The 22,508-nt window shown below is 37.0% G+C and overlaps 1 protein-coding gene across 1 annotated transcript in view; it reads left to right on the top strand.

Moving 5' to 3' along the window:
• Positions 1-22,228, top strand: part of LOC142341321 (solute carrier family 23 member 1-like) — a 66,172-nt gene extending 43,944 nt beyond the window's left edge. Inside the window, exons 7-15 of the mRNA XM_075392246.1 lie at positions 1,942-1,973; positions 4,603-4,784; positions 5,191-5,293; positions 12,521-12,677; positions 13,992-14,245; positions 14,857-14,990; positions 18,654-18,793; positions 19,444-19,581; positions 22,006-22,228. Coding sequence (XP_075248361.1) covers positions 1,942-1,973; positions 4,603-4,784; positions 5,191-5,293; positions 12,521-12,677; positions 13,992-14,245; positions 14,857-14,990; positions 18,654-18,793; positions 19,444-19,581; positions 22,006-22,193 — 1,328 coding nt within the window. The 3' untranslated portion in view covers positions 22,194-22,228. The remainder of the gene's footprint in view (positions 1-1,941; positions 1,974-4,602; positions 4,785-5,190; positions 5,294-12,520; positions 12,678-13,991; positions 14,246-14,856; positions 14,991-18,653; positions 18,794-19,443; positions 19,582-22,005) is intronic.
• The last annotated feature ends 280 nt before the right edge of the window (positions 22,229-22,508 follow it).

Raw genomic sequence — 22,508 nt, 5'->3', positions numbered from 1 at the left:
GCCTAAAAGTATAGATCAAAAGTGGTATTTTTTGTTTTTTTAGACAAATGGAAACAGAATAGATGGCCCTCGTCTAATTGGGTGCTGCACACAGAGCATTCGTGAGGGCACATTTAACCACTAAATTATCCTCTACTCGTTTCATAGATAAATACATTTTGAAAAACGCATTTTAATATTTGCAAATTAATTTTTCGATATTAGTCAATTTGAAGTTAGCATTAAAGCTAATTTCTCATTTAAATGCTTGCAGCAATTGTGGTAAAATTTATTTTTACAGGCCAGAGTTTAAAAAATGAATGTCTAAAAATATCTTATTCAGAGGAAAAGCAAACGAGACCTATCCATTTATTGACAACTAACATAAAGCTTAAAATCAAAGCCATAAGGTGAAAACAATGCAGACCTCCATTTGCCCAATTTTTGACCACCCACCTGCAGGAGTCTTGCTAGATCTGATAAAAATTTTGCTTAGTAATGGACAGTTTATAACACAGTATTTTCAACAGATGCCAGAGCAATAAGTTTAGTAATAACCCATATTACAATGTTTTAAACAAGTGGATCTAACAATATTTCAACATAGTTTAGAAAGTGAATTCTGAATTAGTTTTTTCAGATCTGTTTGTATTATTACAAAATACTTTGCGTTTGAAAGTTGCGGTGTCAAAACAAATGACAACGGCTTCTGTACAAACTTTTTTAATAGACCCGTTTACTTTAGCCACAACTGTAAGTCGACTACATGTAATAACAATTTTTGACGGATTTTAATTTTTGTATACATGATTTTGGAGGCCTTTTGGAGTGAAACGCGACGCAGAGATTGGATGCGTGGAATAATTGATCTACTCTTGCAATGAGGGTGACACTATATATGTCTGCAAATGCCATGATCTTGGGATATCAAGACTAAATACCAGACGCCAAATTACATCCAATATATCAAAGTGCCCAAGATAGACCTAAATTTGTACTTAACCGTTAAAGTTGCCGGAAAGACCCTTTAGCTTAATAATGATTAGCTAGGTGAGATAAATTTTATTTTGCTGAAAGTCAGTTACACTAAGTTTTAAATGTAAGACTAGTAAATTTAGCCAAGCCTCGCGTGCAATGGATATGCCTCAAATGGTTCTGTAATGTGACATATAAATCTCAAAATTGAAATTGAGATCACTTTATGAACTCAACATTTTGCACAACATGTCGAGGGATGATCATATTAACCTGATTCTGAAAAAATTGTAGTCAAAGACACTTCTTCAGCGGGTTCTGTCAGCTAAAATAAAAATTAATGCCAACTGTGTTCCAATCAAAAACTTTGTCCCCTTGACGCTTCACTTTGGTTCAAACGTTTTCCGTCCCGGCAAAGTATTATTACAGTGCTCAGAAAAAAAATGCAGAAACGCACTTTTCAGCTCATTGAGCTCAAGTCTTTCACGCATTACTGGCTTCTTCAAGGTCTTGAGACGAAATCTCAAGTTTGTAAGAATTGCGCTGAAAGATTAAGCGCATTTCGTAAATAGTTTCAGTGCATTTTAGCGTATTACCATATAACTTCTTGCGCTGAAACTTTAAAAAATCTCACGTTTCAGCGCTTTTTAGCGCCTTCAGCGCATTCAGCAGATTCATCTCATTCAGTGTATTTATTTAAAAAAAATGCGCTGAAATGGCACTAACACCTCAGCCTGGGCTGTCATGCTATAGGTCATTGATGATCAACTGATAAGAAAATGTTGTTTCGGATGTCCATTCAGTTAATAAAACGCACAATACACCCCCCCCCCCACTACATTAATAAGCTATCAACAATATGCATGGATTATCAGCAAAATCCTCTAAATAGTTTCACCAAAACTGCAAAAAAGCAGAAGAGTTCGTATTTATATCTAGTAAAGCAACCAAATTTTTTAAGCTGAATATTTTTTGCATTTGTTTCAGGTGAAGAACTATGGCACAGAAAAATTCGCAAGGTACGTTTGAGATATAAAATTCAAAAAATAAAAAATAAAAAATAGAATTCCATAAACTGACGGGCTTTTCATAATTTTTCACAATGTCTATAAATATGGTTTAAGTAGTGGTAATTAGGATTAAAATATGTACAGGAAAAGGTAGATTTAAATTTTTATCCCTGTTGTCAGAAGGTAAAGATTGAAGGTGATTCCACTATGGTACCAAAAAGCTGCGTACAACTGAAATTTTTTCTATGACGTCAAGACCTGCTAAGTGACCCAGGAGATCGTTGACACACCTGCTAAGTGACCCAGAGGGTCGCAATAAAACTGCTCTGATTATAAAAATATCTGAACGCGCGCTGCGGGTTGAACCCAAAACAGAACCCAAACACACCACCAACGCACCCCAAAAGTCACCCCGAACGCACTCTTTTCGCCCCGTATCAGTATCCAGTATTAGTATCAACAGCAGTATGCGCTCAGTATTCAGTATGTCTGTAGGTGTTTTAACTGGCGACTAGTCCTAACAGAACGCATGCATTTCGTTTGCATTTTGCTTGCATTTCTGACTAGCTAAGGCAGTTTCATCATTTTCGAAAATATCACAGCGCTGTTTTTACTATGGAATTTTTCTGAACGGTCTTAATAGTTGTTCTGGACATAATGACCAACTTTTTGGTTTAGTACAGGTTTTAGAAGTTAATCTTGAAATGGGCAAATTCAGTACGGAAAACCTTGGGTGGTTACCCCGGGAAGACAATATTTTGATTTCAAATCGTTTCTCGAGTAACACCTCTTTGTTTTTAAATTTTCCGGTGGACCGTTTTTTTAATTTCTACCACCAGCTGTATTTAACTTATATTTTACATTTTTCCTCTGTCCCTACCTCATGCATCAAAATTTGCCTTAAATTTTTTAAATTTAAATCAGTACATGCTAGTCATACCAGAAGTGGCCTTAGATTTTCGGGAAATCAAAGCCCGAAGGTCTTCCTAGATCCAGTCTGTTTATATGTCAGAAACGGATTTGCGCAGTACCAAATTCTGAACCAATAACGTTTTGAGTATGAACACATTAAATAATTTTCGTGGGAATTGATGATTTTCAATTTTAACTGCAACTGTAACTTATCATTGCTTTTATTGCTTGAGTTTTGTATTTTTTCTTTCAATTTTTTGCTTTCTGCAAAAAAATTGTTCTGCTCTAAGCTTAAGAAAAACACGACATGGATTTTAACGCTGTCCTTAATAATTATTCCTACAACATCAAAGTGTTGAAGCTAATACATTATCAGCAATTCTTCACTTGACGAGAACTTTTTATCCGCGCGCATGATCAAACAACTTTGGGTAAATTGAGATTTAAAAAATGAGACAGGGTGTTCTGGAAAAAGTACTACTTTGTTACTACTTACTGAAAAACGGCCAATTGTACGTAAAAAGCTTGGTGTCACATGAAATTTGTTCAAATAAGTATTAAAATTCCCTTAATTTCAGACAACAAAACCTTGCTTCAACTTATTTAGGCATAAATCGAACAAACTCTCGCATGAGACTGAACTTACTAGTTCTAATTTTTTACGGTTAACTGGTTATTTTCTGTCCTTGCATTCTCCTTGCATTAAAATTCCGTCTGTTTACATTCGATTCGTATAGATTTCAAAACAAACTAAAATCGGTTTTATGAACAATATTTTTTTGTTAACATTTTCCATGCATGCAAAGTTCAGATTTGACTCTTCACTTTTGCCAATGAGTCTAACCTCTGTAAGTGGAGAACATTGTGCGCGGTGCATTGGGAGGAGTTTTTAGCAAACACAGATCAAAGCTCTTAAATCTTTTTGAAGCCAACTCTTATATCGCACTTTTGGTAAGGGAAGGGGGTGTGATTCCTCAAAAGTTGTCCAATTGCAACACACACTTTCATCCCAATTTTGGTGAGGGGGAGGGGGTAAGTCCTCAAAAGTCCTCTCATTGCAGCCCACTCTTACATCGCCATTTTGTTCGGGGGGGGGGGTAGTTTCTCAAAAGTCCTGCCATTGAAACCCACTCTTACATCGCCATTTTGTTAAGGGTGTAAATCCTCAAAAGTCCTGCCATTTGCAACCTACTCTGACATCGCAATTTCGCTAAGGGGTAATCAAAAGTCCTCCTATTGCAGTTCACTCTTACATTGCAATTTTGGTCAGGGGTAGGTCCTCAAAAGTCCTCCCATTGCAGCCCCACTCCTACATCACTTTGCCCCCTTCCAAACCAAATTATCCCCTCATTCTCATATCATTTTACCCCGCTCATAGAGAAATTAACCCCCCCCCCCCCCCACACACACACACACACACACACACACACACTTACAACAAAATAGCAGGACAATTCTCACATGTATGAGGTTGTGCCAAACATTTTAACCTAAGAAATGCAAATCAAGTATAAAATTAACTAATTTTTGGCGAAATTGATCCAGAAACGTCCGTCCCAATAAATATTTCGTAAACAAGCTTCATTCTACAGAAACCGGCGGTTGGAACAGTTAGAACATGTGAATATGAAATGAAATCCGGAAATGAATGAAATTCTCGTTGTGCAGAAATATATGCGAATTCTTATTACTGCTGAGGTAATCTACTTCAAAGGTTCTATTCCAGGTTCAGGGGGCTATTCTGGCTGCCTCTCTGGTTCAAGTGTTGGTTGGAGTAACCGGAGTGATGGGATGGCTATTGAAGTATGTGGGACCCCTGTGTATAACCCCCACTATCACCCTTGTGGGACTAGCCCTGTTCGAAGAGGCCACCTACTTTGCACAACAGAACTGGGCCATATCATCCATGTTAGAACACTGTTACCAATTCGTCTGTTTCATCCTTTTTTCGTTCATCAGAATGCAACATATCACTTGAAGCGATTGGGGTTTACTGGGGTTAACTAAGTGTTCTTCCTAAACCATTACCTTTTAGGAACCATTACGTGTGCATAACAACTTTTTACTCATTCTAAGGAAACAGTTCTAAACATTGTACACTGGCTGTTGTATTTTAATGAAACGTCTGAAGTTTTAACACATTGATGACAGCGTAACAAATGACATGGCCAAGGCCTGCGAGGCATCACCAAATGCGCTGAAAACAGCTCTGCTCTTTAATAGTCAAGTGGGAGTTTTTTCTTAAACCAAAAGCAGGAGCTTATTTGCGTCAAGTTTTTAAATATCAATTGTTGATACATGTCACGTGTTTCAGGACATTCGTGTTGATAGCTTTGTTCTCGCAGTACCTGGTCCGATTCTCGATTCCTCTACCATTCACCAACAACACTCGATTGCCTATCTTCAAATTATTTCCAGTAACTTTTCAATTTCTTTTATTCACTGACCAAACCCACATATAACGATGTGAAACACTGAGAAACAAGCGTTTATTAGAACAAGTAGGCTCAGCAATGAGCCCTTGCGCTTCTAGCAAGAAAAAAAAAGGTAGAAGATAAACAATTTTTGACAAAATTCTTATTACACTCTGTAGTGGTCAAATATCGGGAGATTTGCAACTTCAATTCAGGATGAGTTCGTCAACAAAAAAAAACAAAAAATTACCACCTGATTTTAAATAAGAAAACAATATTTCTTCTAATTTAATCGCGAGCAGTTGCTTCCTTTTGAGCTTGAATTCAAAGCATAAAGCATTGAAGAATTTAACGTATTTAAAGCTAGTCTAATCAATAAAAGTAAGTGTTGCACCTCAACGTTTGATGATCCGACGAAAAACAGGTTAAAAATAAAATTGTTTCTTGCTTTGGGTACTTTAAGCACCTAAAGCATTACCGCTCTCAAAAAAATATAAATAACCTAGAAGGAGAAACTTAAAGGAAAATTGAAACGCGAACTCCCTGGATACAAACATAGCCCAAATTTTATTCAAGATATTGTATTCATTAACTTAACCAGGGGGCCCAGTTGAGGACAAGAAGAAAAGATGCGAACATCACTTAATGTGAAAAACACGAAAGATGGCCGAAAACATGAAGAACCCTTCGTACAGTTCCCCATCAAAAAAACTGGAGAAGTGGTATAAAATCAAGCACTAGGAAGACGTAGAGGTCTTGTGAACGGACTTCCACAGCAACCATTTCTGCGCCACCAATGAGCAGATTTTATCAATGAGTTCATCGACATCGATCGCAAAAAAGACGAATCCCGAAGCAAAATTTTATCAGCAAATCAAAGAAAAGCTATTAACTCAGCCGTCAATGCGCAAGATTCCAATATATCTCCCAATTTTTGGGTAGTTCAAGGTGATTCAGTGAACTGAACAAGGGGAATTTCTTACAACGGTTGCTTCTATTCAGCACCATTATCCGTTTTCGGCATCTATTCGGCATCATTATACGTCTCGTTTTTCATCTCGAGGCCCGTTTAGCAGACTTTGCAAACTTGTATGGTCAACTGGACACACAATGTTCGACCGGACACTGGAGATTTGGATTATTGTCGAATACTTTGGAGGGAACTACACACGACAGATGGGAAATCATTCTAGATGATTCGACCAGCGTACGAGATAGGGTCATCAACCTTTCATTCAGGTCCTCAATTACAAGTATAAGCGGAACAATTTGTTGACAAAAATGTACAGCTTAGAATCTAAACCTACTAAGTGTAAACATATACACTGACGACTTGTTGAAAAGAGCGCCTGATGTGGAAAGCGAAAGGAAGCTCCAGGACTCAACCTTAGCAGTTCTCTTGCAGAAAAATTTTGAAATTGGCAAGAGCAATGCAGGACTTGTGGAACGTCCATCGCCAATTTTTCCAGAATTAGAGAACGAAATGTCAATTGAAAGCGGCAGGTTTAGAACGGAAACATAAAGAGTTAAGTGGAAACTTGATCCAGATTAATTTAGTCTAATAACGAAGCTGCAAAAAACACACCAGCAACCAGACAGACAATACTATTAGAAGTCCTCCGGCTTTTTGATACGTTTGGGATGGCTTATGTCGACAACAATAGAGCATTTTGTGCAAATAATTTCAATTGACGGACTTGGATGAGATATCAAAATAACTTACTAAAGCGGCAGTGCAGACGACTCAAGTGTCAAGTGAGTGATTTAGAAAGTATCATAGTTTCCCAAAAAGTGTTATCAGTTTCACCTACAATGTCAGACTTGGAAATTTTGTTTTTTAGGATGCATCAGCGACAATGTATGCCGCGGTGGTATATATGCCACAACTTTTCGACAGTTTTATTCGCACAAGGATGTTGACAGCAGAGACCAGAGTCTCTGCTATTAGGAATTTATGTTAACACTGATTGGGACCTTATGCAGAAGAAAAAGGACCAATTTTTGTAGAAGTGGTAGCATCAAATCTCAACAGAAGTGTACGCCTTTAAGCCCTTATATATTCAACGGTAGCAGTTGCTTCGCCTCCAGACTTTCCATGAATATGAAGGACGTCCGATGCCAACAATGTTGAAAAAATATAGAACATCATTCCATCAAGCAACTGGAATTTTGTGCCAACGGAGGCGAACCCTGCTTATTGCGCATCAAGAAGGATCTCAGTGGCACTTTTTGTTCAGTCCAATCGAACCTTTTATCATACCAATCTGACTGGCTACAAAAAAAAGATCAATGACCAACGGTCGTGTCAATTGCGAAAGATCCGCCAGCATTGAAAGATGAAAGGCAGACAGAAGAATTGGAGATAATGACAATGGTGATAACTTAATTGACTAAGTCAAAAATGGAGCAGACTTATGGAATGAGCTCTTATGGAAAACTGGTTCAAGTTTTTTGTTACGTCAAAACGTTCACTCAGAAGGCTAAGTGGCAGTATCAAAAAACTCTTGCCAGCGGAATTCCGCCACGACAATCCTAGGTCTAATGCTATTCATTGAAGAAGAAGTGTACATCGCCAAAACAACGTTGGCAGAAGATGGACGCTGCAACAGCACCTAAAGTCCACTCATCTCAAGATCTATCTCTCCAGATCTTTTTCAGGGACGAACTGTCTTATAATATTTGGTCCAAAATTCGTGACGGGCTTAACTGTCTCGTCAATCGTTTTACCTAATGGAAAACGGAAGAGGCAACAACAATTCCAACAATGAGGGTTGTCAAGTTTGGCGGGGACAAAGAATGTGGATACTGAGAAACTTATTAAGGAGAAAACTGGTAAAAACGAATTAGTCATGATTGAAAGGTTCAAGAAAGAGATTAAGGTTGAAATTTATAAGGATTATGTAAGTACAATTGGTGAGGTTCAGGCAGAGAAGTGGTTGTGGATCGGGTAGATAATTTGGATAAGCCAGGAGGTTTCAAATAATTATTTGAACAAGTATTAAGTACAAGTGGGAAAATTCTGCTTTCTTTGACCGAGACAAAAGAGTTATTCGCATGGGCGGACGTCTAGCATGTTTTTCATAGAATAAAGAACAGAAAATTAGAAACCCAACTTTTAAAATTTTAACATTCGCAGTTCTTCTGATCAGTGAAGCTCATGTGAGAAAGAACACATTTGACATTTTCTACTTTTGAAGTTTGTTTACCCGTAGAATTACCAGCAGGCCGTTCATATGGAATCAGTGACAACACTGAATCAAAATGATTGTCTGGATGCCACGAGCCCTTTACCAGCTCAACCTAGTTAGCTCAAATTTATTTAACGTGACAACTCAAAAACCTCCATTGGAATCCGAGGAAAAGTTGAGTTTCAGAAGTTACTGATTTTCAAAGAGGACGTTCGATGCCAACCATTTTGAAAATTTAGAACATCATTTCATCTGTCAACTGGAAATTTGAGTCAACGGAGGAGAACCCTGCTTAGTGCGCATCAAGAAAGATCTCAGAATCATTTGTTTACCAGCCCAATCAAGTTTTTTATAGTATTGATCTTACTGGCTACAAAAAAAAAGATCAATGGCCAACGGTCGGGTCAGTTGAGAAACATCCGCCAGCATTGAAAAATGAAAGGGATACAGGAGAATCGGAGATAATGACAATGGTGATAACTTGTTAGAAAAAGTCTATAATGGAGTAGATTTATCGCATGTCCTCATATGGAAGACTGGTTCAATTTTTTTGTTACGCCGAAACGTTTACTCAGAAGTCTGAGCTGCAGTACCAAAAAAAACTCTTGCCAGTGGAATTCAGCCACGACAATCCTACGTCCAATGCTATTCACAGAAAATGGATACATCTCCAATACAACGTTAGAACAAGATTGAGGCTGCAATGGAACATAGGGTCCACTCATCTCATGAAATCATTCTTCAGACCTTTATCAAAGAACTGTGTTGTAAAATTTGGTCAAAAAATCTTGCAGGGGTTTAACTATCCAGTCAATCTTCTTCATTGATGGAAGACGGAAAAAGCAACAACATTTCTAACAATTGGGGTTGCCAAGTTCAGTGGGGGACAAATTACGTGGAGACTGAGAAACTTATTAAGGAGAAAAGTGGTAAAAACTAGTTAGATATGATTGAATTTTTCAGAAAATAGATTATTATTAATGATTATTAAGGATTATTAAGGATTGTTAAAATTATAAGGTTTAGGTAAGTAAAATTGGTAATGTTCATTTAGATAAGGTTGGGTAGGTAACTTGGATCAGCCAAGAGGTTTCAAGTTCGACAATCACAGTACTTCTGATCAGGGAAGCTCATGTGAGGAAGACCACTTTTGACATTTTCTATTTTCAAACTCCGTTTACCTGTAAGACTACCAGCGGGCTCTTCACATGGAATCAGCGACAACATTGACTAAAAATGATTGTCTGGATGCCATAAATCGTTTACCACCTCAACTTGGTTAGCTCGAAAACATTTACCTAGACAACTCAAAAACCTCCATTCGAGCTCGTCGAGAAATTGGGTTTCCGAAGTCACCAATTGTCAAAGAGTTGAAAGAAGGGCTCAATGCTTTCACTACTATACAGCAGATCAACTGGATGACAATCTCCAACTGAATTACCGTTTCGGAGCACCCCGACAAGCAGCGAGAAATACCTTGAATTGTGATTTCATAGTACTGTAGGAAAAAGAAAGATTTTGAGAGCTTAAGCTTATTGGTCACACAAATTTAGACAATCTTCATTTCCCGCATGTTAAAACCCACTGTACAGTGATGTATATGACCCCTTTACGGTAACACTAACTCATGTTTTTACGCCTGTTAAAACCATTTTCCGATTTATCTCTACCGAACAGAAGTATCAAGGGCATTATGAGAAAAATTTTCAAAAAGTGTTTCGTGGAATACTTGACAACACTTCAGGGGCGACTAAAATGGCAGTGCTACGCCGTTAACGACCTTGTAACTGTCAAAGAGACAACGCAACTCAAATGCTATTGGCTATATCAACATTAATTAAAATCTTCGACGGAAATGACAAATTTGTAAAAGTGGTTCAAGTCAGAACTGTAACCCGGACTCTAAACACAATTTTTCAGCCATTTTGAGGCATTGGAGATGAAAAATCCAGAAACAACAGTTATCCAAAGGAAGACAACAGATGAATGAATGGACGAGAATTAAAAATGCACGCTATCAACAGCAATTACAACGAATATATTAAAAGACCGTTAAGTCTAAAGTATTTCTCTCGTGTGATCAACACGCGATCACTTCGGCAACAAACAAATTCAAATTGTTTAAGCATATCTTTTATCGTTCACCTTCACGGAGACAAAAATGATGATAATGAGGACATCAATACCGAAATGGCAAACATCACAGCCAGTTTTCAACAGCCAACTGTGTAAAACATTGCTCAAAACAACTTCTGGTAAACATTTGGCGGCAAAGGAATCAACGCATCTTCAATATCAATTTCCGTTGAAAATAGCGCAAATTGAATAGGGTATGCTGCGGTAAACTTTTTTTGACTTTCAAGTAGCGGGAGCTTCACAACCTCAATTCAAGATGACCTTTTTAACAGATGCAACAATAAACTATAGCGTTACTTTAAATAGGAGGTCACAATTTGAACTGATTTTCATCATAAACACTTGTTCTCTGTTGCGCTAAAAGTTAAACAATGAAGCTCAGTGATGTGCAGTTGCACATAATATTCCGAGCCCGCTTATCAACAATTTTGTTCTAATTGTCTACCAAATGAGGAACAGATAGAAAACTTTCAAAAAGTCTTACATATTGATCAAAAATAAATGGTGTATGATTTAAAAAAATGCCTACAAATCAAATCACTTAGAAAGGTAAATATTGCCACATTAGTGATCCGATAAGACCTGCCACTTTTAGGACTACGAGAAAAATCAAATAGCAACAACAAACATTTGCGTCCAAAACTCAATGTCTATTTTTTGAAAAAAAACCAAACGATAACATAGTCAAAGTTTCAGATAAAACCTAAACTAAACAAACTGGTTTTTTCTTCACTAAAAACATGGGACCTGTCCTTGATGAGATTCAGTAACAAATAGACAAAAAAGAAAAAAACTACCAATTTGTATATATGTTTCTTGAAAAAAAAATTCAAATAATGAAAACCCTCAGTTATCAAATGAAATCTTTAAATAGATTAGTGCTCAATCATCCCCCAATATGAAAACATTGAGACCTCCCCTTTGTCCAGAATATGTAGTACGTCTACAAAAAAAAAAACGAAAAAATGAAGACGAGAAACCCAAAAATTGTATTACATTTCGCAAGAATATGACGTCGAAGCCATTTAAAACAAAACCTATTCCTCAAAAAACAAAATATAATCAATTGTGCGTTCTTTGGACTCTGATAATAGAATATCTGACTTCTGTTTTTGTAAGAAAAGCGTTCAAAAATGCCAAAAATAATCTCAAATTTTTTTCCTTCTTTGTTTCTGTATAAAATCTTTTTAATATTTTTTATTATTTCAGTCATAGAAAGGAATCTTTTTCAAAGAATTACAATCAGATTATGCTCCATTGATTGACGCATGAAGCCCGCGAATTCGTTCATGAAAACTGAAAAAACTTCATAAAAATCAAGTTTCTGGCAGAACATTGCGGCTAAGTTTCATTTCGAAAGGTTTTCCCCCAAATAAGTCAGAACTATCAACACGTGAAATCTGTGTCTTGAGCCTGATGCTAAACAATATTGTTAATTTCCTCAAACAAACCTAAGAATTTAGAGATTGATTGTTTCCTCGGAAGCTTTAAATGGTAAAAGTTGAATAATTAAGGAACAAATCACAATTTTTATTTAGAAAAACAAGTTAATCAAAGAATGAAATAATGAAAAACTAGAATTGATTTCTTTTGATGATGTAATTCATTTCAATTGGTTTTGCATCCTTCAAAATTTGCTGCAATTTCGTTTTCAAAACTTTGATTCGGTTTTAAGCACATCGTTCCAAATTATATATTAGGGGTTAAGCTAGTTCATTTTGGATAGGTTTCTGATACATTGTTTTCCTCATATTGTTTTTTGCATCATCTCAAGCTACAATTTTAAAGTTCAATTTGTCTTGCATTCACTTAAGACGTTTTCTGGAAATCAATTGGACTAGTAACTTCGACTCAGTAGCATTTTGTTAAAAAAGATTGAGATCTGAGAGAACCAATTCAACTGCAGGTGATGTTGGCAATATTAAGTTCGTGGCTTGTGTGTGTCATTCTGACAATGAGTGGTGTCCTGCCATCGAGTGGAGATAGCGTGTGGGTTGCAGCCAGGGTAGACACCAAACTGGATGTGATCAGACAATCGCCCTGGATTCGAATACCTTATCCATGTGAGATTCATGTTATGACCATTTAAATTGAAAGAACCTTAAGCTTAGCTTCTTAAGCTTCTTTAATGAAAATGTAGTCTTACCGACAATTGTTTCCGAGTGCTTTTAAAATAACTGCTTTTGTAACAACCCAACTCGAACCTACTATCTCCAGAACGAACCTCGGCCAGGCATGCTACCGTTGCACCAAAGCTCTGTTGAAGTAGCAACTTTGTTAGCTTGATATACCACAAGCTGGGTTATTAAACTTTCTAGTCCTGGCTGAAATTATCATTGCTGTTTCAGCGCATGATTTTTTAAGAAATGCGCTGAAATTTGCTGCATGCGCTGTTATTCTATTAATTCATCATATATTTCAGAGCATTCCTTATTTCAACCCATTTTCAGCACAATTCCTGAATAAATTTCAGCTACAATTGAGCTTGTTTACTACAATAACTAAGCGCACTTCAGAGCATTCCTTTGAAAGTTTCAGCGCATTTCAGGACTCTTCTCAAAACTTCACCAATTATTTTCTTACATTATTGTCAGAACTTTTCCCAACCTGGGTTGCAGTCCACCACTTAATCATTATTTAGGTCTGTTAGCGATAATTGAGGGTTGGGATGTTCTATCCATTTTATGTCCACAAAGCTAAAATTAGAGAAGATTCCAAAAATCAATGCTGACTCTGCTTCGGGTTAATTCTTCCGATGGCATCATGCCCCTATCTGTCATCAAGGTTAGATGCTCTTAACAACTCTTTATACAGAAATGTAATTTAAGAGATTAAAAATGAAACCAGTCGAACAATTGTCGAAAAAAAATGAGGAAAAAGTTGAAATTAGAGCAAAACCAGCTTTTGTTTTTTTTCTCAGGACAAGTCACCCACAAAGAAAGGACCTCTGTTAAGAGCCAAATCGATCACACACATGGTGTTTCCAGGCCAAAATTACAGGGTTTGAAAATGAGTTCCAGTACAAAAAGTCTGGACAATGGTCTGATTTGAGTTTGGTCAGAGGCCACTTCAGAGTTCGTACGCCCACGTTTTTGAGTGAAATGAGTTCCTTATTTCGTCGTTTAGGAATCCCAAATTTCCTTATTTTGCTTCTGATGAATCCCAAAACATTCCAAAGAGAAATGACATAATTCTTTGAGGCGGAAGCCATGTCTACATTCAGATACTACTGCTATCCTTCTGGGTGGGATTCATTAGAAAACCTTAATCAAAATTGAACCTACGCTAAGGGGGCAAAACTGAGATAGTGGAAACCATGTTTGGTTTGAATTCATTTTTATTATTATTATAAAAAAAACAATTCCGGTTAATTTCAGTCCAGTGGGGCTTGCCCATCTTCACGACAGCAGGTACAATCGGTATGATGGCAGGAGTGCTGGCCAGTATGTTGGAGTCAGTGGGTGACTACTACGCCTGTGCCAGACTGGCCGGGGCTAAGAAGCCAGAGCTGCATGCAGTGAACAGAGGCATATTCGTGGAGGGCGTGTGTTGCATGGTGGCAGCTATATGGGGCACTGGGAATGGGACAACTTCGTACTCTGAGAATGTGGGGGCCATTGGAATCACAAAGGTCACATAGATGTCTTAATTGTGTTTACTATACCTTTGTTAATACACAAAGGGAACTGTTTCCTTTTCCCACTGTGAACAAAGTTATTTCATCACTATGTGTGAACAATTAAAGCTTGTTTTTACATTTAACAGATAATGGTTGGTTGGTGTAGCCTATTAAGAGATGTGATCAGCTATTACAACTTAACGATACCGTTACAAAATTTTCCAAAGATCAATTACAGAGTCTATTAATTTACCGGCGATCTACCATGGAGGTCAAAGCAAAAAGCTCATTCGGATCACAAATGAAATAAATTGCATTGAATATCAGAGGGCGATAAAGTGTGACGATAAAGTATCGCCCCTGGATTTGTTGTAAATCGCAGTTGCAAAATTTTTCCGCTGCAATGTGCAATCAATAAATGTGATCTACAATTTGACAAAAAGTCCTTATAGAATACTTTCTTCTTGCTGTGAGATGGCTCTGAATTTTTCAAATATGAACAAATTTGTGTATTCTTTATTTTTGTTACGAATTAAAATTAGAAACTCTTCTAATTTTTTTCTACAATTGGAGGTAGAATTTGCGCTTTTGGTTTGTTTTTGTCATATATTTTGATGACCTAGGTGGGCAGCAGGCGAGTTGTGCAGTGGGCTAGTGCAATGATGTTGTTGATGGGCTGTCTGGGCAAATTTGGGGCAGTCTTCACCACCATCCCCTCTCCAATCATTGGAGGTGTTTTCTTCACAATGTTTGGCATGTAAGCGCTCAAGTGAATCACTTTCAGACCCATGATCAGACACGCATGTAGACCATGATCAGCCATGACCATGTTCGCGCTATTTCGCGCAAATTCGATTCATACTTCAAATACTGTCTGGACTGTCGAGTCATGGCTGTTTTGTGTCTCGATCATGTGGTTCATACTTCCACCACCTCACCCCTGGCAGACAGTATCTTGTTATTGATCAGCTACTAAACAACTTTGACTAAAGCCCCTGATCACGTAACACGCGCCCTGATAATCCATCTGATTATGAACAAGGATATCAGCCTGGCAACCAAACGAATTCGTTGATGGAGGTACGGAGATAACACTGAAAACTAAACGCTTACTCTTCCATAGTTATGCGTCATACAGTATAATACATTAAAGCTTTTAATCAACTCTCGTTGCCATAACAACAGTTGCATAACGTTCCGATGAATAACTCGTTAGCGTCCGATGACAACGAAAATCTAAATAATGGCAAACTCTGCATTCAGATTACACTAAACAAGGAGCCTCGGTAATGTGCAATAGCACATAAGGTTCCGATCCCGCTCATCCACACTTTCGGCATAATTGTCTACCAAATGAGCAACAGATAGAAAAACCAAAAATTTCAGGTATTTTTCAAAAAAATATGAACGAAAAGATTGCCTCCAAAGCAAATAACTCAGTGGACCGAAAAATGATGTATTAGATTGATGAGATATGCCAATATCAAAAAAGCGAGTAAAGACGAACTCAAAGTTAAGAGCAAAATCCCACAACAACTACAAACATTACTTACATCAAAAACTTTATGTCCGTTTTAAAAAACAAAAATTAACAACAAAGTCAACATAGCGTCAGATAAAACTGCAACTAAACAAAATGAATTGTAATTCCACAGAAATGCTATGTGTCCCATCCATAATAAGGCTTTGTAACAATTAGACAAAAAAAAAGAATAAAAACAGTAAAGTTGAAAAATTCGCTTGTTTTTTTTTAACAATTGATTTCAAAGTGATGAAAGCAATTAGAAATCAACTAAAATATCCTATAGGTTTAGAATTATCAATGCTTCTACAGAACGGTAAGCAGACCTTTTTACGCGGTTAAAAAAGAAAAAAGAAAAACAAAAAGATAACAAACAAAAATTCAATTTAAACTTACCAGAAAAAGGTGTCGAAGCCGTAAAGCCATATTTTGGACCTCAAAATATGTTTGATTGCGCCCTCTTCGAACACCGATAATGTAGTATGTATGTATGTAAACTCTCATTAAAGAGACTAGGTAGCAAGTAGACAAAAAAAGAGAAAAGTGCAAAATTAAGTATTACTATTTTTTTTTTTTGAAACAAAATTACTTCCAAAGTCATGAAGGCCATAAATTACAAAAAGAAATAATAAATTAGGTTCATTTATTTGTCCAAAGGATGCCCTTGCGCTTGGCAATTATCAAAAATTTGTTTTACGTCTACAAAAAGAACCTCAAATATGACAAAAACCAAAAATTAACTTACTTTTTTTGGGAAAAACCCGTGTCGAAGCCAGTAAATTCATAACGAATTCTTCAAAAACATTAATTTTTGTGACAACAATCTTTTTTTGGCACCATTCCTTGAAACCAATAAAATCATAATTGACCTGTACTTAACGAGTCTAGGTAACAGATAGACGATAAAAAGAACAAATTGCGAAGTTGAAAAGTGTTTTTTTTTAAAACAATTGTTTTCAAAATCATGAAGGCTATCTACTAAGCTCAGAATATCGGCTAATCTATCTTCCCGTGAAGACCCAATGCAACCTACCATTATACCGAGATTTTCATATGACTAACACGACAAATTAAAAACGAGAGTTAAAGACAAAATTTTAAAAATTCAATTGAATTCTTCAATATAAGTAGTGTCGAAAACGCTAAAACATAATCTATATATTTGAGGATTTTAAAATAGTGGTGTGTGTTTTTTGAATGGCAACAATGGGATATCTGAACTGTCAACAATGTGATAATGTGACAAAACTAGAAAACTTGAACAGAGCGGCAAATACTTGAAAATAAAAAAAATATGAAATCTAGTGGTATCGAAGCCAGAAAAACCATAACTTAAGGCGTGAAACCTCAATAGATGTTAAATTTTAATCCAGTAGAGAGAAGAGGCAGTCTTTCTTTGCTGACACTAAGCTACAAGTTGACCAAATTCAGAAAAAAAATATAGGCAATGTTCAGTAAGCCATTATTTATTTAAAAATTAAAATTCGTTAAAAGTGAAAACGACCATAAGCTTTCAAGTAAAAAAACTAGATGCATTAAATTGGAGCTGCTTAGGAAGCCAATTGCAATTATCACTACTGGGCTTTGATTTGAATTGTTCTGTTCTTTAGTTAATTTAAAGAAGATCAATTTTTATATAAAAAAAAGCGACCGACTGATTACAATCCGAATTTTTTTCATTGTATCAGTTCAAGATTGGTCCAAAACCAGTTCTGCTAAAGCTATTCGTCCCTTAGGAACACTTAATTTTCGAATGTTATAGATATACATAATTTGTTAGATAAAAAATCAAAAATAAATGCTGCTCTATATAAATAATCAACGAGTAAAGTTAGCAAAAAACGGCAAAGTTTTAATTACAAAACACTCTCAACGAAGTAAGAACAGCCCCATTTTGAGTGTACAAAGATTGTGTCAGTGGTGTTTGGGTCTGTACTTCCGGCAAATTTAATCAAAGTTCACTAAAAACGCTAATATCTTGCTATTTTTGATGAAAAAGGCTGAATTTTGAAATTTTTAGCCAAAATTTTGACAAGAATTTATAATAAAAATAATCGATTTTATTTTTTGTCTTTTAAAAAAATCAACTACACTATTCTTCAAAAATTTAACAAATTTTAGCAAAATTCACAAAATATTAGGCAAAAATTCCGGAAAATATGAATAAATAGAACGGAGTTCACTCTACTTTTCTCGGAAGTTTAAACCTCGATAACTCCCTGTAAAAAACAAAAATAAAAAAATCTTTTTTATTCCATATTCTACGCTGGACGAGCTTTCTAATGATACCAGTTTCAACTCTCTACGATGCATATATCGATCGGCCAAGATTGTCTGAACAAAAAAACCCATTTGAGTATATAGTTCCTCCCCCCTCAAGAGGGATCGGAACAATGAAGAGTATCAAGAAAAGAATGGTGGAAAATGATGTTCTAATCAATTTCAGTGTAATGTTTGTTATACGACTGTTGTAATCGCAACGAGAATTAATTGAAAACATAACCACACGGTTGTTGATCAAGAAAATGGAACAAATGAGCAGAACGCCGACAAAATGTGCGCAAAGTGAGCGGAATCTACAGAGAATGGGCGGAAAGCTGAAAAATTCCGCTCAAAGTCCTTATTGCTGCAATTAATGACTTCCGCTGATTGCTCTTACCATCCACCCACTCCGTTAATTTCTTACGTTTGTTACGCTCATTTCTTTTTCGCTTTAAAATTTCCTGACCTGGAATTCTTTGCTCATACGTTCATGTGACAACTGTGCTGATGCTGTTTTGCTATGTTAAATTATTTTTGCAATGTTGGAAATGTTGCTCCAATTTTAGCAATAAAGCTTTCCAAAGTTTTACTCATGAGCTCGTGAACAGTTTGCTGAAAAGTTTGTTTATGTTGCAGGATCACAGGAGTTGGTCTGTCCAACCTACAAATGGTGGACTTGAAATCAACTCGCAATCTGTTTGTCTTAGGCATTTCCATATTCGTGGGTATCGCTCTCCCCAAGTGGGTCAAACAGAATCCAAACGCCATTGATGTAGGTCAGTGCAGAAATTTACCTTGGCCCTACAAATGTACCTGCATCACAGGCAGTTTCAATGATTCAATTGGCAACTTTATGTGTACCGGAATTTACTTATACCAAAGCGGTTTTGATTTAATTCCGTTAATCCCAAATTTTGCGGATCTTCCTTGCACAATACAGAAAATTCTCATCAATTCCCGTATATGGTAATAGTTGCTCAAGGGTGGCAAAGATAAAAGCGTAAGAGCAATCCGATTCAAAACACTCTCTCCCATGTATTAAGAAGACAAAACGGACTGCGCTAAGTATCCAGAGAAAATATACTCGCCTCTTATTTGTACCAATTCATACATGGTAATACAAAAACAATAGTGGAGCAATGGTGTCCATTCGTTTAATATATATGAATAATAGATTCAGAAGATGGAAATGTTTTCTTGTAATATGAGGATCCATAAACTTATGCGTAATTTTTTATTATAGCAGACTGTCAAAAGCGGCAGCGATACCATTCAAGCCGAGTCGAAAAACTGAGATGGCCTTTTTCACTAAAAATTGCTATAATTTGACACGAGAACCAAAAAATAAGCGCAAATGTTTGAAAAGCAGGTTGTCTAAGTAATCAGGGCAAATCTTATGGATCTTATCCTCCGAGTCTTTTTTCAGGTAATGAACAGCTGAGCCAGATAGTGAGTGTGTTGTTGAGTACATCCATGTTCATCGGGGGAATGACTGGCTTCATTCTGGACAACAGCATCCCAGGAACTAGGGAGGAGAGGGGACTAGTTGCCTGGAATGAATCAGGTTATTTTTCCAAACAGGTCACTGATCAATTCAAGTTCATTTTCCATGAACAAACCTTTGCACAATAAACTGATTTTGTAGCTCTCGGAGCTTGCTAAAATTCATTGATGGAAACAAACATAGGAAGCAAAGCCACCATACACTAGTTTTGTCTTTAAAAAATTACCGAATAAAGAAGGCAGCTACAAAAACCGATTCAACCTGCCTTTTTTTGCTCTTTTAAAATTAACTCTTTATTTTTTGCTCCCTAAGATCAACTAAAATTTTAGTAACAGGTTTGATATCGTCACTTGTTCTTTATAGAGGTAATAGTTCTTAATATCAAATTTTCACAAACGATAGCATTTATTAAACTACAGCAGAACACTACAGCAAATCGATGAAAGTCACCACTGACTCTCTCCTCGGAGTAAATGGAACAACTCTGCGGTTCAAATTCCCCTAAGAGCAACCTGGGAGAACAAAAAATGTCACTCATCAAGGAAAACAAAAATAGAAGCATAACCCCGCTCCTGATCTGGTGCCCAGGCCATGTGGGGTTAGACGGAAACGAAAAAGCTGATAAACTGGCATTACAGGGGAGTAAGTTGGAACAGACTGCCGAACACCCCATGACACCGCAAATAAAACCACCAACAGGCACCTGAAGGAGGAGGCACCCAAAAGAAGAGGCATGGACGACACCCCTAAGCCGAAAGGAACAAGCGGAAATCAAAAGGCTGCGTTCTAGCCACCATTCGGAGCTACAATACTGGCGACACAAGACAGGAAAAAGCGATACAGAACAGTCCAGATGGTGTCAAGAAGGGCCAGAAACGTTTGAACACAACCTGCTAAACTTCCCAGTCCTAGACGACGTCAGACAAAAACAATCAGACTGGAATGACCTAGAAAAACCCAAAAATAGCACTCAATCTCTGGAACACCTGGATCGGGAGCACACACACACACACACACACACACACACACACACAAACACACACATACACAGACACACACAGCAGTAGCAGTAGCAGACTACTACCATTATTTTTTGACTTCAGCTTTAAAGTTTTGATTTATTGAGTCTCTAGAATCCTTGAAAAAATTTAAAGGCAGAATTTTTGTTGGTCATATATCATCTGCCATATTAATATTAATATAACTTGCTATCTCAACTTATTTTGCCAGGATGCTAATTTTAAGGTTCCATGTACTTGACTTGCAGTGTTCTGTTACCGTTCTTGACAATTTTTCAATTCCCACCACGCAATTAATCCAATTTCTGAGTTCTAAAAAAGAGGTCAATTAAGAGAAAGCCCCTCGCCTAAAAGGGTAGTCGGTAAACTCGGGGACAGCAAGTCAACTCCTATGTATATTTATAAATCCTGACAGTAGTCAAAAATTAAAACATCAGATGCGAAAGATAGAGAAATTAAAGCATCAGAATTATAGTCAAAACAGATATGATAAATAACAATCAAAATACAATGCGTAGTGATTTTGAACCAGGATTGGGAAATATAGAACCATTTATAATAGCCTCATTTCCTCTAGAACGGGTCCTACTCACGGCTCCGCTGCAGGGCGCCGGCGCATGGAGCGCGCTCTACGGAGGCTGAGTATGGAGCTACGCAAGAGTGCGAAACTTATTTTTGTCCTTATGTACGTTATCACGTCCGAATATGAACCTTCTTTCTTATCGCTGATCCTGGAAATAAATCTCTGTATGGCTTTTGATGCTGATGGAGCAGCTCTTCCTGTACATGAGAAGATTAACGGACAGAAGGTGGCTTTCACTTCATTATCCTTTGCTTGTATTTCAACTTCTCGATGGACTCGTGATTTTTTGTATGAAGACGGTATGCTTCTTGGGAAACTCTTAGCATAAGGATTAATCACTTTCACATCAAAGAACGTTCTGCTGAAACGTGAATCGAAGAAGCCATTAGCTTTGATATCTAGTCGAGCGTCGTCATCATTAGTGGTACTTTTATTTGGTACTTCCGAGTTATAAGATATTGTTGCAATTTAACACCATAAGCGCTCATGTTCCAGGAAATCCGGCTCCACAATTTTGACCAGAAAACTTCCGGTAGTTCAAACTTAAATTGAAAGGTTCTAGGTTCGTCCTAGATTGTAAAGTTACTCGTGTGCCATTTTAATCTAGCATTCGAATAATTACTTTAACAGATAGAAATTTATCTACTTCACAACTTCGGCAGCTGTGAAAGGAAATCTGCGGAAAAAGATTTGAAGGTTCTTTGAAACAACCATGGGTCTAGACCAGAGTTACGAAAGTTTGCTTCCAAGTAAATAAAAAGAAGAGCTGCGCGCTTTCAAACTTGTCAGCTTCGCTTTCATTTTCTACTTTTGGGGCGTTCTTGTTCTTTTAAATTTTTTCAATTAAACTCGCTTTAATGAAAATATGTTTGCTTTTTTCAGCCGAGGATGAAACTGATGGAATTGGTGCAAAATCCTCCTGTAGTACTTACCAAGTTCCCTTCCTGAACAGAATTCCTGAGAAATTGTCTCCCCTCGTCAACTATCTTCCCATCTGTCCCGACTACTCTTCTATTCACCGCACAGAAGATGTAAACAATCAAAAGAACAACTCGGAGAGCTCAGTTTAATCGTAATTTAAAGTTCAATTTAATTTATTGAATGATTCCACAAATGCAGTAGCTACTTTGACACTTTGACAAAACTTCGAACCTACTAGAAATTGCGCTTATCTGTTTTACCAAAATGTCTAGCTCATGTCTGATAAGATTTGACCGCCCTAGTTGAGAGGTCGAAATATGCAATGAAATGGTCGATTTTGCGCATGGAATAAGTATATTCATCCGGTTGCAGAATACTTAGAAAAACCCCCGCGAAACCCATTTCACTTTAGATAGGAAATAAACCCCCGCGGAAATAAACCCCCACGAAAATAAACCCCCACT

Source organism: Convolutriloba macropyga, chromosome 6 (genome assembly GCF_964194025.1).
Source record: "Convolutriloba macropyga chromosome 6, txConMacr16.3, whole genome shotgun sequence".
Lineage (NCBI taxonomy): Eukaryota > Metazoa > Xenacoelomorpha > Acoela > Convolutidae > Convolutriloba > Convolutriloba macropyga.
The sequence above is the reverse complement of the archived record's forward strand: the minus strand, read 5'-3'. Positions and strand labels throughout refer to the sequence as shown.